The sequence below is a fragment of the Gopherus evgoodei genome, chromosome 20, assembly GCF_007399415.2.
Source record: "Gopherus evgoodei ecotype Sinaloan lineage chromosome 20, rGopEvg1_v1.p, whole genome shotgun sequence".
Taxonomy (NCBI): domain Eukaryota; kingdom Metazoa; phylum Chordata; order Testudines; family Testudinidae; genus Gopherus; species Gopherus evgoodei.
In genome coordinates this window covers 6,119,047-6,134,801 of record NC_044341.1, presented here as the reverse complement: position 1 = coordinate 6,134,801, position 15,755 = coordinate 6,119,047, and the positions used below count along the sequence as shown (strand labels likewise).

Here is a 15,755-nt window from a genome sequence, read left to right as displayed (position 1 = left end):
CCCTTCACCTACAGGGCAGAACCAAACCTGCAAGTGGGGAGTGGGGCAGGGGACAAGCGTGCCCTGATCCTCCCCTGCTGAACCTGGGCACAGACTGAAACTCCCAGCGCTGGCGACCCGGCCAAAGCGCTCAGCAGTCCCCTGCCAGGTTGTTTCTTCTTGTTGCTGGAAATGCTCCGCTCAGGCTCCCAGCAGGGAGGAAGGCATTTTAGGGTAGGAACGAGTGTTTGCCTGGGTAGAAGGAAGGGTTCAATCGGGAGAGGACAGCACCTGCCTGGATCCCAGAGATGGTGTGTGCAGTAGTATGGAAGGTCGGTGCCTGTAGTTCCCATGTCCCTGGCACCAGCTTGCATGGTTAGAGCTCAGCTAGCCAGCATGTTAAGCTTGGAGTGCTGGCTGTGCATGGCCAGCCTGTTGGGAGCAGGTTTCCTGGCTGCTGGGGATATCTCGGAGCTGTGCATTGTGCTGTTACACTCAGGGTATGTCTACACAGCAGCCTGGAAGGTGACTCCCTGCTTGGGCAGAGGTACCCGGGCATGCTCTACTTGAGCGAGCGTGTGAAAAACTGCGCTGTGTCCTGGCCGTCCGAGTACAGACCCACCCGACCCCCTGGCTACGTACTGGGCTTGCACAGCTGCCACCCGGGGTGCTGTTGTCTTTGAGAGCTCAGGAGATAGGCAACTGCTCCCGAGTGGGGGTAAGTCTCCTTGCCTGGCATGCACCCAGGCCCCCTGTCCCAGCCAGCTCAGTGCTCACCCTCGGTTCGGGCTCAGCGGCCAGCGGTGCAGGCAGCCCCTTGAACTGCCAGGGATGGCAGACCAGGCCCTGGGCATCTTCCACTCCCATGGACGTCAGCTGAGAGCTGGGGATGCTGGGCACCATGTGGGATTGGGCCCAGCATGGCGCTGGTCTGGGGCTCCAAGGCTGGGAAGCGCGCTGGGGTGAGGGGGCAGCACGAGACCCAGGCACCACTCTGGTCCCACTGCAGCCCTGTGGCTGATGTGGTGCTTGCCTGCCCAGGGGCCTTGTCCAGGCCAGCATCTGAGGTGTGACCTTACAAGCGAGGGCCTTTAACACGTGCTAAACTGGGTGAGGAGCCTGGCCTTTAATTCAGCCGGCCTGGCACGTGCGGCCCAGTGGGTAGAACCCTGGGCTGAGATGTAGGAGACCTTCATTTTATTCCCAGCTCTGCTGCTGGGTGACCCTGGGCAAGTCACTTCCCAGCTCTCTGCCTCGGTTTCCCCCTCGATACAGAGGGGATAATGATGGGAGCTAGGGCCGAAAAGGGCTCGGGATTATTTTTATGGTCCTCCCTAGATTGTCATGTGCATTAGTATGTGTGCTAAGACCGCGCCTTGAATCCTAGGCCAGACAGGGTCATAGCCAGCGGGGGCCTCCCCCTCTTCTCCCCTTCTGGCCCTTCCTGATCTTCCCAGTCTGATTGCCAAGCCTGGCTTCATTTCATTGCAAGGTTTTCTGTGCTAGTGAAATAAAAACCCCAACAGCCTTGTCATAGGCTCAGTCCCCAAAAGCAAGCGGAGGCAACGGGGGGGCAGGGGTAGGAGCTGCGATGAGAGTTGGCCTCTTCCTATGCCAAGGCCTCGGTCCCAGGACGAGCTGCGGGTGGGCTCAGGAAGCCAAGGTCATTACAGGATCGGGGCCTTTGCTTCTGTGCAGCTTGTCAGCTGTCACAACATGACAGCGTGGGCAGAAGGAATCTGCTTGTGATGTCATAACTCCCCTCTGCACTCCCCAGCCACGGGCTGATGCTGGCTGTGTCGCCTCCCCCAGTCCAGGACGAGATTTTTCTCCAGGCCGAAGGCTTTTATCTCAGTGATGGCTCGGTCGCCTTCGTCTTTTCCTCATCTTCCCGGCGCTTTCGGGTTATCCCTCCGAGCGGCCATTTGATCCTCAGAAAGCTCTGGGCTTCCCTCAGGGCTAAAGGTGCTTCGCAAAGGCTTGAGGATGGGCGAGATGTTGACATTGCAGGCAGAGCCAAGGACATTTAAAGCATGAGGGCTGCCCTCCTCCCCGCACCCCGCCGCGGTATCGTGTTTCTTGGCTCACGCAGCATTAGGAGAGCGTTGCCTCGCAGTTAGAGCTCGGCGGGCTGAGAGAGCTGTGCTTATTTCCCACGTCTGCCAGGAGCAGGAACCAGGACTCCTGGGTTCTATTCGCAGCTCTGCCACTGGCTCCCTCTGCCACCTTGGGCGAGTCACGTTGCCTCGCTGTGACTCGGTTTCCCCAACTCCCCGCTCAGGGCCTTGGGAAGTCCACCTTCCCGAAATACTTTTTGGTTCCTCAGAGCAAAGAGGTGGAAGAGGCAGGAGTGTTTCTATTAGCACTGGGCTCAGGCGAGGGCAAGGTGGTGAAGGGACAGCATCAACCCCCCAGAAATCCCATTTCTGTCTGAAAATGCTGAGCCTGCTAGTCCCAGGGAACACCGGAGATCGCTGCAGGGTGGGGACATCTCTCTCTTTAGACCAGCTTGTTTAACCTGTGCACTTCAGGCCAGATTTTCCAAAGGGACCGGCACTCACTGACATGGTGAGTGAGGGGATGAACAGGGCTGAGGGCTTTTGAGAATTTGGCTCTGACTCCAGGTGCTGAGCCAGAGGAAACTTGGCCCTTTGCAGCTAGTCAGTTTTGCTGTTTTCCCCTCCATGGTTCATCAGTTTCACCGTGGTTGGCAAGACCCCTAAAAACATCAGTGGAGGAGCAGGAGCACCCCCCACCCACCAGTGCAATAGTTCCGTTACTGACTATTTGATTTTTAACAAACCTGAATTCTTTTTAAAAATCAGAAATTGGAATTTTGAAAATTAACCAGTTTTTTTTATAATTCCCAAGCGGCCCATGACCTTGTAGCCCGATTAGTGTCTGGACCTGCCATCGGAGTCTGTGGCTGGATTCCCACAGCCAGGCAGGGGTAGCCATTGGGGTCCCACGTGGATCCATCCGCATGCATCGGATTGCAGCTGGACATTCATGTGCAGTTTTTCAAGGCCTTGTCTACAGGGGAAGGTGCCACTAGCTCGACTTATTTCAGGGAACTTCTCTGGCTGGTACTACACAGGAGGGCCGACTAGAGGATCACAGAGGTCCCCTCTAGCCTGAGACTTTATTCATCTAAATAGGTTCTGAAACCAGTTTAGTTAAACTGGAGCAAGCCACATGTGGATGTTCTGATTTCAGGTTATTCTGGTGCAACTAAACCTGTTCCTAATCGACTTACGCGAAACTGGACTAAAGGCGTCTGCAGAGGGGTTTGCACTAAATTGGTTTTGGTTCACACCTTAGGTTAAATTAGTTTCTTGTGTAGACAGGCCCGAAGGGCGTTGGGTGCCCATTGTAACCCAGTGGGGTGCGTTTTACAGCTCCACCCCTGTGCATTGTCCCCAGAGAATGTGGGTCTGTTATAGGCTCAGCTAGAGAAACTGAGGCACAGAGAGGTGAAGTGACTCCTCCCAAGTTGTATGGCGAGTCAGTGGCAGTGCTGGGAATGGAACCCAGGAGTCCTGACTTCAGCTTTGGTAGCTCGTGTGGTTAGCTCAGGAGGTTCAACCGCTGGTGTGGCAGCCATCACCCAAAGATCCCCTGGGCCTTGGGTTCTGCTGCTCTCCCACCATGTCGCGTGTTCGTCGGTATCTTTTAATCACGCTTGGCCCCACCTCGCTGCCACCGCAGCCAAAACGCCCTTTGAAATCAGCCCTAAGGATAAGGCTGCCTTTGGTTAACCTGCTCTGGCTAGGAGGTTATACTAGGGGGTGTCCGGTAATGGGGCTAGGGGTGAGGGTGAGACTAGGGACTGGAGGGGAGTCGGACCTGGCTGTGTGGGAGACAGATCCTCTCTCCTCTGCTGTCTCTGTGTCCCCCCTGCCACCTTAACTTTTCTTTCAATCTTCGAGAACGTTTCTGCCTCCTGTTGTCCCTGCCCCATAGATCCGAAGTGAGGATGCTCTGTTATAGGGGGCAGAGCTGAATAACACCCTCCCCGCCTTGGATCTGCTGAGTGGTGCAGCAAGGGGCTGGGATGGTAGGTGGCGGCTTCTGATTTGCTTGCTGAGGCCTCGGGGTGGAGGGTGGGACTTAGGCAAGCCTCCACCCCGGGGAGGGAGGAGAGGTCCAGTGGACAGAGCAGGGAAGTGGGAGTCAGGACTCCTGGGTTCTGTTCCCAGCACTGCCACTGTGTAGCCTTGGAGGAGTCACCTTGCCACTCTGTGCCTCGGTTTCCCCACCCGTAGAATGAGGGTTGTGATGCCTCCCAGGCCGCGGTGGGATTTGAGCCCTGTATCACAAATGCTTGCTTCCAGGTCTTCTGCGCAGCAGCTCAGCCCTCCCCTCTGCTTTGGGTGTGGGGCTGCACTGCTGGGATGGAGCGCCCCCGATTTCCCCCCCCCCCGCCATGCTGTATGCTGCGCGTGGCCTGGGCCCGGGCTGGGCCGGAGGCATGATTGCTGTGTGCTGTGTTGCAGTGCACGGCCTGTGGGAGGAGTGGTCCCCGTGGAGTCTGTGCTCCGTGACCTGCGGGCGAGGGGCCAGGACGAGAACGCGGCAGTGTGTAGCCCCGCAGCACGGCGGGAAGGCCTGCGAGGGCCCCGAGGTGCAGACTAAGCCCTGCAATATCGCAATCTGCCCTGGTTAGTAACTCGCGCCTTGGCTCTCCTCCGCGCTTTTCCGCTCGGCTTTCTTGCTTGCCTGCCTTCCCTGGCCGTCCCTCGAAGCCTCGCCCTCGGCAGCAGCCCCACGCCATGCTCAGAAAAGGCAGCCCTCCTCCCTGGGCGGTCTCAGGGCACTTAGGCTCCGATCCTCAACGGTATTTAGGATCCCAGCTTGCCTGAAACCAAAGGCAAAGATTTTGATGTTCTGTGCATTAGGTTCCCACAGGGCTGGGAGCCCTAGGAACAGCCTAGAGAGACTGATACGGAGGTCATTGTCCGTCCCCCAGCTCCCCCTTGGCTATCTGCTAGCCGGCTCAGAGCACAGGGAGCAGTGCGTGTGTTGGGGGTGGATTGTGGGGGGCAGACTGATGGGGCTGTGGCACGGGATGCAGGTGTTGTGCTGGAGAGGGATGGTTTGGGGAGCAGATGAGGCATGCCCCTTTGTTCCCTCCCCGGAGCTAGCAGAGCGGGTTGGAAGGGGACTCAGCCGGGAGATTGGTCAGAATGAGGCCGGCGGGGTGTGACCCAGGTGTGAGCCAGAAGGGAGCAGCGGGGGTGACTGGGGGGGAGTACATGAGTCCAGCTTAGACAGACACCCCCCTACATTAAAGCCCAGGTTCCCCAGCTCTGGGGCTGAACGGCCTGTGTCCAGCTCCCGACTGGGCCGGTGCCTGTGATCCGGGGGCTGGTAGCAAATGCTGCTGTCTCACTAGATGTCGCCGCTTGGCCGAGGCCCTGGCGGGCTCAGCAAGTGGCATTTCTGTGGGCGCGCGGGATGCACGTGATGTGCAGTGAGCATCCCCAGGGGGTAGCCTTGATTCCAGCCCCCGGGGGCTGGGGAGGAGGAACAGGAGAAGGCAGGACTGTGACGTCTGGGTGGCGCATTGTGAGCACACAGGGCCCTGGGGCGCTGGAGGAGGGACCTGTGGGGGCAAAGGAGGGTGATGTGATGGGTCTGTAGTGAGGCACGAGACGTGGGTAGGCAGAGCTCCATGGGCAAGAATGGAGTTGTGGGATGGGGCGAGTGGGGACTATAGGGCAGAGTAAGGGGGATGCATGGGACAGGAGCTGTGGGGGGTGGGGTATCAGAGAAAGGGCCCCATAGGGGCAAGAACATGCTGTGGGTCAGCTGAGATTGTAAATAGAGCCCCTCTGGGGGCAGTGCCAGGCATGGGGAGGTGCCGGGCCTGTCCCGTCAGGGGGCTTTGCTGTCAGTTCCCTTTTGGCAGCCAGAGCTTCCCAGCGGGCGGGGGCTGCAGGCAGAGTAGCCAAGGTGTGAAATTGCCACAGCCGCCCCATCTGTATCTGCTGCTTTAAAGCAGGGGCAGTGAGTAGCTCCGTCAGCGGTGACTCCAGCCCGCCCCGTTGCTGGCCGGGGGGAGCAGAGGACGAGGGACTCCCCCTTTCTGTGGAACCCCACCTCTGTGCTGAGTCCTGACATGGGCCCTTGGGAACTCCCCCGAGAGGTCAGGGACGTGGGGGCTCTTCCCCCTGCACGTTGTCATTTCTCCTGGGTGTCTCCCTAGCTCAGAGGCCTGGGGCGGAGGGTTGCCACCCCACAGTACCTGGGCTGCCAGCGGGTCACTCCGGGCTGTGTCTTTGACCCAGCGTGATGGGCGGGTGTCGCCCAGCTCTGTTGGGAGGGAACTGACAAGTAGCGGCACCAGGCAGGCTGCAGGCAGGTCGTTTGTAAGTAGCTTTGTGTTGAGGGCTAACAAGCAATTCCCTCTGGGGCAGAGCTGGCAGTGACCCGGGGCGGGGGATGGCGTGCCAGGGTGAGAACCCTCCCAGAGCCCCATGGTGCCCGCCAGGAGCCTGCAGGGGAATTGGGAATGAGGGGAGGCAGAGAGCAACTGCCCCAGCTGGTGTCGAAGGGAGTGAGTGGGCTGGATCCCCTTGCAGTCGAGCGGTGATGGCCGCACCAGCTGCAGATCTGGCCGAGAGCGCGCTCTCTCTCGCATTCAGTTACTGATTCTGCGGCAGCAGGTTACCAGCTGACTCTTTCCTGCCCCATTGGGCGGCTGACTGGCCAGACAGGCTGCTACCAGCCTGTGGGGTGGGGGAATAGTGGTGTTATCCCGACAGGGGTCTGGGGCCAGGAGTACATCAAGGGGAGGAAACATATTTGCTTGTTTCTGAGCCTGCACGCTGCCCCGTGTAGGAGCCAGGCCTGTCTCCCAGATCCAACCCCCGGCTGCCCGTCCTCTGAGGCCATCCCTGAGCCCCACATTAGTTCCTGCTCACATCAGCCAAAGGCGGACGGGGGCGAGATAGCCTGCCTGTGCTCCTACAGAGCCAGCCTGCTGCTCTGGGAGCTCTCCCAGGTGCTGCATGGCACAGGGCGGCTCTTTAACGCTCCCTCCCCGATGGGCCTGGGCAAGATCCAGGCTGGCTCAGAGCTCGTGGAGCCACTGGGATGCCAGTGCAGGTGGCTGCCGTGCATCCCCAGCAAGGTCCCTGCTAAGGGCTAGCAGGAGGATTCATTGCTCATCTGGTGTAGGGGGCATAGTCAGGGCAGGATCCTTCCGCTCTCCTGCTGCACGGCAGAGCTGAGGTGCTGCTCACCTGTCTCAGCCCGGGGTCCCCAGGCACAGCTGTGCCGATTCCCACAGACACCCCTCCCCTACATTCCAGCCTCTCCTCCACGTTTCCTGTACAGGAAGCTGCCGGCAGCAGGCTGAACCGTGCCATGACCTGCTATCCACTGAGCCTCTGCAGCAGGACCACTCATGGAGCTAAGGCAGATAGTCCCCCTACGACACGTGCCCCCATGGCTGCAGCCTGGGAGGAGCCTGGTGCCCTCTCACCGTAAGCGCCAGGCTGTTACCCAGTAGCATTGTGCAGATCTGTAGCACTACTGGTGCACGGGGAACAGTAACCACCACCCCTGCTGTTCAGAGTGGGCCAAGTCCTGGTGACACCTGCCTGGGCGGCACTGCCGTAACCACTGTGGAGAGGCAGGATGCAAACCCAGAACCCTGAGCATCATAACACAGGCAGCTAGCGTTTCAGCTCTAGGTGCAGCTGGTAGCTGGTAGCAGTAGTAGGCTGTTACCCTCTAACCGGCCAGCCACTAGAGGCGACATGATGCACACTTTGCCAATGTGTTGCCGAAGCCCATAACTGTGGATAAGGGAGGACGAGGTTCGTGTCTGGATTTGGAAACTGGGGCCAAGAGTAATGGCCTCTGCCCACCCCCCCATCTGCCCAGCTCCTGTTTGCACTAACCACCTTCTCTCCTGTGCTTTCCCTGGCAGTGGAAGGTCAGTGGCTGGAGTGGGGCTCGTGGAGCCGGTGCTCGGTGTCGTGTTCCAATGGGACCCAGCAGCGCACGCGCAAATGCAGTGTCTCGGGTCACAGCTGGGCGGAGTGCAAAGGAGCCCACGCCGACGCCAGGGAGTGCACCAGCCCTGACTGCCCAAGTAAGGCTCACACTCGCTTCTTACGCTGTATGGGGGCAGAGGGCTCGGGCGGATCTGGGAGAGGCCACAGGGAGGGTGAAGAGCTCCGAGAGGTTGGGGACACGGTGCTGGGCATTGCTCTGGCACAGACTAGGCCACATGTGGCAGGTGCTGGCATGTTGGGGCCCAACCCCTGCACAGGGACTCTAGCGGGAGAGCAGGAGCACCTCTGGGAGGGTAAATGCCCCCTTGCAGTAAATGAGTGTGAGCAGGGGCGCCGTGTCGGGGGATCCCCATGCGTCCCTGTGGGTGTGAGAAAGGGTGCCGTATCGGGGGATCCCCGTGCGTCCCTTTGGGTGTGAGCAGGGATGCTATGCCGGAGTCGGGGGAATCCCATGTGTCACTATGGGTGTGAGCGATGATGCTATGCTGGGGTCAGGGGGGATCCCCATGTGTCACTATGGGTGTGAGCGGTGATGCTATGCCGGAGTCGGGGGGATCCCCATGCATCGCTGTGGGTGTGAGCGGTAATGCTATGCCGGGGTCGAGGGAATCCCCATGTGTCACTATGGGTGTGAGCGGTGATGCTATGCCGGGGTCAAGGGGATCCCCGTGCATCGCTGTGAGTGTGAGCGGCGGTGCCGTGTCGGGGGATCCCCGTACATCACTGTGAGTGTGAGCGGTGATGCTATGCTGGAGTCAGGGGGATCCCCATGTGTCACTATGGGTGTGAGTGGTAATGCTATGCCGTGTCGGGGGATCCCTGTGCATCACTGTGGGTGTGAGCGGTGATGCCATGTCAGGGGATCTCCGTGCGTCGCTGTGGGTGTGAGCGGTGATGCCGTGTCGGGGGATCTCCGTGCGTCGCTGTGGGTGTGAGCGGTGATGCCGTGTTGGGGGATCTCCGTGCGTCGCTGTGGGTGTGAGCGGTGATGCCGTGTCGGGGATCCCCGTGCATCGCTGTGGATGTGAGCGGCGGTGCCGTGTTGGGGGATCTCCGTGCGTCGCTGTGAGTGTGAGCAGTGATGCCGTGTCGGGGGATCTCCGTGCATCGCTGTGGATGTGAGCGGCGGTGCCGTGTTGGGGGATCTCCGTGCGTCGCTGTGAGTGTGAGCAGTGATGCCGTGTCGGGGGATCTCCGTGTGTCGCTGTGGATGTGAGCGGCGGTGCCGTGTCGGGGGATCTCCGTGCGTCGCTGTGGATGTGAGCGGCGGTGCCGTGTCGGGGGATCTCCGTGCGTCGCTGTGAGTGTGAGCAGTGATGCCGTGTCGGGGGATCTCCGTGCGTCGCTGTGAGTGTGAGCGGCGGTGCTGTGTTGGGGGATCTCCGTGCTTCGCTGTGGGTGTGAGCGGTGATGCCGTGTCGGGGGATCTCCGTGCGTCGCTGTGAGTGTGAGCGGCGGTGCCGTGTCGGGGGATCTCCGTGCTTTGCTGTGGGTGTGAGCTGTGATGCTATGCCGGAGTCGAGGGGATCTCCGTGCGTCGCTGTGGGTGTGAGCTGTGATGCTATGCCGGAGTCGAGGGGATCCCCGTGCGTCGCTGTGGGTGTGAGCGGCGGTGCCGTGTCGGGGGATCTCCGTGCTTTGCTGTGGGTGTGAGCTGTGATGCTATGCCGGAGTCGAGGGGATCCCCGTGCTTCGCTGTGGGTGTGAGCTGTGATGCTATGCCGGAGTCGAGGGGATCCCCGTGCGTCGCTGTGGATGTGAGCGGTGGTGCCGTGTCGGGGGATCTCCGTGCATCGCTGTGGATGTGAGCGGTGATGCCGTGTTGGGGGATCTCCGTGCTTCGCTGTGGGTGTGAGCGGTGATGCCGTGTTGGGGGATCTCCGTGCTTCGCTGTGGGTGTGAGCGGTGATGCCGTGTCGGGGGATCCCCGTGCGTCGCTGTGGGTGTGAGCGGTGATGCTATGCCTGGGTTGGGGGGGTCCCTGTGCCCTCGCACTTGACCGGGTTTGCCTAGTGAATGGGGGTTTGTTCAGTGCAGCTGCCCCCAGCTGATGTGCAGTGAGAGGAGCTGGCGCTGCCCATGGCTGCCTGACCCTTCTGTGCAGCGTGCCCTGTCTCCAGCTTTGTGTGGGGCTCGCTATGGAGTGGGCTCTGTCCTGCTCACTGAGCCAGGTGGCAGTTGCTGTGCTGGGTCCTGGGTCTCTGAGCCCAGTCTCAGCTGCTCTCTCGGGATCTCTGCATCCAGGAGCTCTGGCTGTCCCGCGTAGCCTGATGGCACTGCAGCAGGGGGCATCTCTGCTCCATGGCAGGCTCCGGGCCGGGGCCCAGACTCAGCGTAAACACATTTAAACTGAGCCACAGACAGGCCCCGTGAACCCATCTGGGGTGCCAGCTGCTCTCCATAGGAACGCTAATCCCCAAGCAGCGGGGACAGACCTGCCCGTCAGCAGGCGACGGTGACATGGGCCCCGGTCACCTCTCCCTGCCATAGAGCTAATCTGTCAGCTTTTAGGATAACGAAAGCAGAGGAGCTGGAGGACAGGGTACGTCCAGAGCTGGGGGCACTGTCTCCTGGGCACTAGGGGCTCCCGCTCACGTGGGCTGAGCTCAGACATGCTGCCATGGTGCTACACGTTCACATGTGCTTCCCCAGGGTCTGAGCATCCGTGATCTGTGCCCCAGGATGGTGGGAAGGCTGCAGGTCCCTGTGCGGGAATCGCTGCCCTTCATCGCCTGCGTGCTTGGTGACGTTTGTGGCTCCCCACTGGGCTCAAGCGCTAGCCCCGGGGCACGGCGGAGTTGTGGGGCCATGGCTCTCAGGCAGGGGGGTTCACAAGCATCTGTGCAAGCGCTCGTGATGGCACCAGGAGCTAGGCGACCCACGTGCACAGACTTGGGACGCAGCTCTGGGAATGCGTCCATGCACGAGCACTCCCGGCAGCATCGGGAACTGAGCACGTAGGCGTGAATCTTCACAACCCCTCAGAACCGCTCGTGTGCGCACGCAGGGACAGATGCCCTGCTGAGGCCCCGTGGCTGGTCAGTTGCTGCCAGGACCAAGCACACATCCAAGGAGATGCCGTCCTGGCTCCCACGCAGAGGTTTAACCCCGAGCCGTGCCGCTAGCCAGGGCAGGTTTGCTGTCAGTTCAGCGGGCAGAGCCAAAGACCCGGGGTTCTCTCCCACTGCCACGCCCGTGGTCTGTGTGCGTGTGCTTCAGTGCAGTCAGTACGTGCAAATGCAGCCTGGGGAAGTGCACGAGAGTGTTCACAAGCGAGCACTAGCGCAGGGTGGAGCTGGCTCATAGACTCTCATGCACATGGAGGGAGCCAAGGACCTTTCCCGAACCTTGGTGGCCCTTCAGTGCTAAGGATGGTCCTTTCCTGCCGGCCTGCACCTGACAGCCAGTGCAGGGCAAGCGAGTCTGCGCGAGGCAGCCTTGGGATGGGGGCAGACAGGTCTTCTGATCCTTCCCCCATCCCCAGTCAGTCCTGGCCCCTTGGGTGGTTCCAGCCAGGCCCTGTGCACACAGCCCTCGAGAGAGGGCGGGTGTTCGGCCCAGTGCGAAGCAGTGGCAGACGCTGTCACGCGCCTGCTGACCTTTAAATGTCACTTGGCTGCCGTGAGCTGCCTGGAAAGGTCGGGGGTGCTGGCTCCTGGCAGGTCACGCGGCTCATCCAGGCCGCTGTGCCACCTCAGTGGAGAGAGGAGAGAAAATCTGGGGAGGGGCTCCTCCCTTGCAGAGACCGGAGCCCCCCAAGGGTCCGAGATCAGCGTGCAGTGCTGCAAACCTGCCACTCTCTGGGCCAGTTCGAAGGGCACCTGCTCCCCCGCCTGGATCTGGGTGCGAGTGGCGAGGCTGGGTGACATGACCCAATGGATGGGGCACTGAGCTAGCAGGCAGGAAGCCTGGCTTGTTCTCCGCCTCTGCTGAGAGTCCTGGGGCGCGTCACTTCCCTGCTCCGTGGCTTGGTTTCCCCAGCGATACTGACCCACCGTTGTGCAGTGCTGGGAGGCCAATGCCTCGAACCTCAGCGGTGTCTCCCTGGACTCTGCGGTGGCATCGGACTCTGACCCATTGGGGTGGGGGTCCCCCTAGCCCTGCAAGGGTGCAGCAAATGGACTGACCAAGGGAGCATTGGGAGGGGAGGCAGGGGGGTGGGGATCTGCATAGGTGACTGGAGCCCTGCACACAGGGGCCTGGCAGTGGACAGAGGGGGTCCTGGGGAGGGCAGGCAGGCTCTGTCTGGGCCCCCCTGGATTGGCAGGCAGAGGGCAGGAGTCTGGGCCTGGGCTGGGGGGTGGCTGGGTGTTTTGGGGCTGAAAGAACAGGAATACCGGGGATGGCTCTAATTAGCCGAGGACACCCTGAGACATGAGGGGACATTTGTCTTGTTTGGTTGAAATGGGGCTGAAACGATTGATTAATGGGTTTAATAATCTGTAGAATATTTGATTAAAGTCATTATGGGCTGGCGCAGCCGTGTCCTGGTCTCTGGCAGTCCCTCTCACTCGTCTATCTGTCTGCTGCCCCCGCCACCCAGAGCAGGGCCTTAACATGCGTCTCTTGCTCCCCCGGCAGCCGACGGCAAGTGGGGCCCGTGGAACCACTGGAGCTTATGCTCCAAGACGTGCGACACGGGCTGGCAGAGACGTTTCCGGATGTGCCAGGGCACGGGCATGCAAGGCTACCCGTGCGAGGGCTCCGGAGAGGAGGTCAAGACGTGCAATGAGAAGAAGTGCCCAGGTACTTGGCAGAGAGTCTGCCGACTCCTGCTCAGCCTCCAGGCCAGCACACGGGCTCCCCCGCCTCGGCCTGTCACCGCGATGGGACCCAGGGACTCTGCCTCTCTCTGGCCAGCGGGTTTGATACCCTTCCGTCCAGCCAGCTCCTCCTCCTCCTATCCTGCCCTGACACCCACCCAGCAAGCCATCCATCTGTCCTTCCACCCACCTGCTGTCTCTCCATCTGTCCATCTGTCCTTCCACCCACCTGCTGTCTCTCCATCTGTCCGTCTGTCCTTCCACCCACCTGCTGTCTCTCCATCTGTCCGTTTGTCCTTCCACCCACCCGCTGTCTCTCCGTCTGTCCTTCCACCCACCCGCTGTCTCTCCGTCTGTCCTTCCACCCACCTGCTGTCTCTCCGTCTGTCCATCTGTCCTTCCACCCACCTGCTGTCTCTCCATCTGTCCGTTTGTCCTTCCACCCACCCGCTGTCTCTCCGTCTGTCCTTCCACCCACCTGTGTCTCTCCATCTGTCCTTCCACCCACCTGCTGTCTCTCTGTCTGTCTATCTGTCCCTCCACCCACCTGCACTCCCTCTAGCCATCTGTCCTTCTACCTACCCACCTTCTGTCCGTCCTTCCACCCACCTGCTGTCTCTCCGTCTGTCCGTCTGTCCTTTCATCCACCTGCTGTCCCTTTAGCCCATCTGTCCTTCTACCTACCCACCTTCTGTCCGTCCTTCCACCCACCTGCTGTCTCTCTGTCTGTCCTTTCATCCACCTGCTGTCCCTTTAGCCCATCTGTCCTTCTACCTACCCACCTTCTGTCCATCCTTCCACTCACCTGCTGTCTCTCCGTCTGTCTGTCCTTCCACCCATCTGCATTCCCTCTAGCCATCTGTCCTTCTACCTACCCACCTTCTATCCATCCTTCCACCCACCTGCTGTCTCTCCGTCTGTCCATCCGTCCTTCCACCTGCCCGCTGTCCTTCCATCCATCTGTCCGTCTGTCCTTCCACCCGCCTGCTGTCTGTCTGTCCATCATTCCGCCTACCCTCCTGCATTCCTTCCCTCCGTCCTTCCACTCTCCTGCCATCCATCCAGCTCCTCTCTCAAGCCAGTCTGCCTGACACAAGCCAGTCCTCCCTCCACCCAGGCTGACCTGCTACACGCCTGCTAGTCCCGCCCAGCACCCCCCTCCCCGCCCATCCATGCAGAGCAGCCACCTGGGGGCCCGTCTCACCCTCGCATTCCCTTGGCAGCCTACCACGAAATGTGCAAGGATGAGTACCTCATGCTGATGACCTGGAAGAAGACGGCCGCTGGCGAGATCATCTACAACAAATGCCCACCCAATGCCACTGGTGAGTGGCCGAGGCACCGTCCCTGCCCCAGCTCCCACCCGGGCTGAGAGCCAAGCGGGGAGGGCGGCGAGGCATGTGGGCTATAGGATTCACTTGCCAGCAGGCTCTTTTCTGTCGTGCCCCTGCCTGCTCCCCGGGACCCCCTCGCACTCCCCAGGATGAGCTAAGTTAAGGCTACTGGGCCCCCGAGTAATTCTGCTGCCTTCTTAGAAGCATTGATTCCCCGGCCCGGCTTTGCACCCCAGCTTCCCCATGGCACCTTGTTGGGTGGGGTTTGGGTGGCTGCAGGCTGCTGCTGGGGCTCGGAGCCTGGGGGCAGGTGCTGGGACTTGGGGGAACCTGTGGGTGTTGGCTTGCGGGGGCTGCAGGCACTGGGGCTGGAGCTGGGCCTGGGTGCTGCGGGCACTGGGGGCAGGGACTGCATGTGGATTCTGGGGCTGGAGCTCTACCTGGGGGCTGTGGGTTCTGGAGCTGGGCCTGGGGGCTGTGAGCACTGGGGGCCAAGGACTGCATGTGGTTTCTGGGCTGGAGCTCTACCTGGAGGCTGCGGGGGCTGGAGCTGGGCCTGGGGGCTGCGGTCTCTGGGGCTGCAGGCACTGGAGCTGGGCCTGGGGGCTGTGGGCTCTGGGGCTGGGGGGCTGGAGCTGGGCCTGGGGGCTGCGGGCACTGGGGCTGGGGGGCTGGAGCTGGGGCTGGGGCTGGGGAGCGGCATGGGGGCAGGGGCTGCAGACGCTCGGGCTGCACAGGCTGGGTGCTCCATGCTTCTTTTCCCCTCTCTGTCTAGGATCCGCCAGCCGCCGGTGCCTGCTGAACGCCCACGGGGTGGCGTACTGGGGCGTGCCCAGCTTTGCCCGGTGCATCTCCCATGAGTACAGATACTTACATCTCTCAGTAGGTGCACACTCCAGCGGGCCCACACGCTCTCTCCCACCCCTCCTCTCTCGCCGGCGCCGCCTTCGCTGCCTTTCACCCCGACGGCCTTGGCAGTGCCGGTGGCTGTGATGCTTTGAGAGTCCCTCGCGCAGGGGCAGAGCCCAGCCAGCCCCTTGCCCCCGTCTTGCCAGCTCTGTGCCCAGTGCCAGCCCCAGCTCCTCTCTACCCGGGTGCAGGGGCCATTTCCTGGGAGGACTCCGGTTTCTTGGCCAGCTGGGGGCTAACAGGCCTTGCAGTGGAGCTTGTCCTGCAGGGGGTTTGGGGGCCTGGTTTGAAGTGGCTGGCGGAGGGTGGGGCTTTGAAGCCGGGTGGCCCTCAGGATTGGCAGGCACAGGCTCCCTCAGTACAGAGCAGCCAAGCAGCCCATGACTCCCCCCAGCCACCAGCTAAAATGCTGCTTTGCATGAGTATTTCCTCACAATGAGACCTAATTAACATCCTTGCCCCCGGCTCCTTCCCCCGCCCGCCCTGGGTTCGGAGAGGGGGCTGATGCTAATTATCCCTCTGTGTTGCCATCTTTCCTGTTCTCACTGTCTGTCCCATTCCCTGGCAAGGCCAAGCGCTCTGCTGAGGTAGATCAAGGAGCTGCCTTAACTAGCGTTATCCCCTTATGACATATGGGGAAACTGAGGCACAGGATAGGGGAGTGTCTCACCCTGAACAGCGACTCAATGGTGAAGCTGGACTAGAACCCAATGTTCCTGCTTTCCTTGACCCCTACTGTAATC

At 61.0% G+C, this 15,755-nt stretch overlaps 1 protein-coding gene across 1 annotated transcript in view; it reads left to right on the top strand.

Moving 5' to 3' along the window:
* The window catches only part of ADGRB2 (adhesion G protein-coupled receptor B2), a 100,645-nt gene that overhangs the window by 49,135 nt on the left and 35,755 nt on the right, over positions 1-15,755 (top strand). The window contains exons 4-8 of the mRNA XM_030539187.1: positions 4,476-4,640; positions 7,919-8,083; positions 12,588-12,752; positions 13,993-14,094; positions 14,879-14,985. Coding sequence (XP_030395047.1) covers positions 4,476-4,640; positions 7,919-8,083; positions 12,588-12,752; positions 13,993-14,094; positions 14,879-14,985 — 704 coding nt within the window. The remainder of the gene's footprint in view (positions 1-4,475; positions 4,641-7,918; positions 8,084-12,587; positions 12,753-13,992; positions 14,095-14,878; positions 14,986-15,755) is intronic.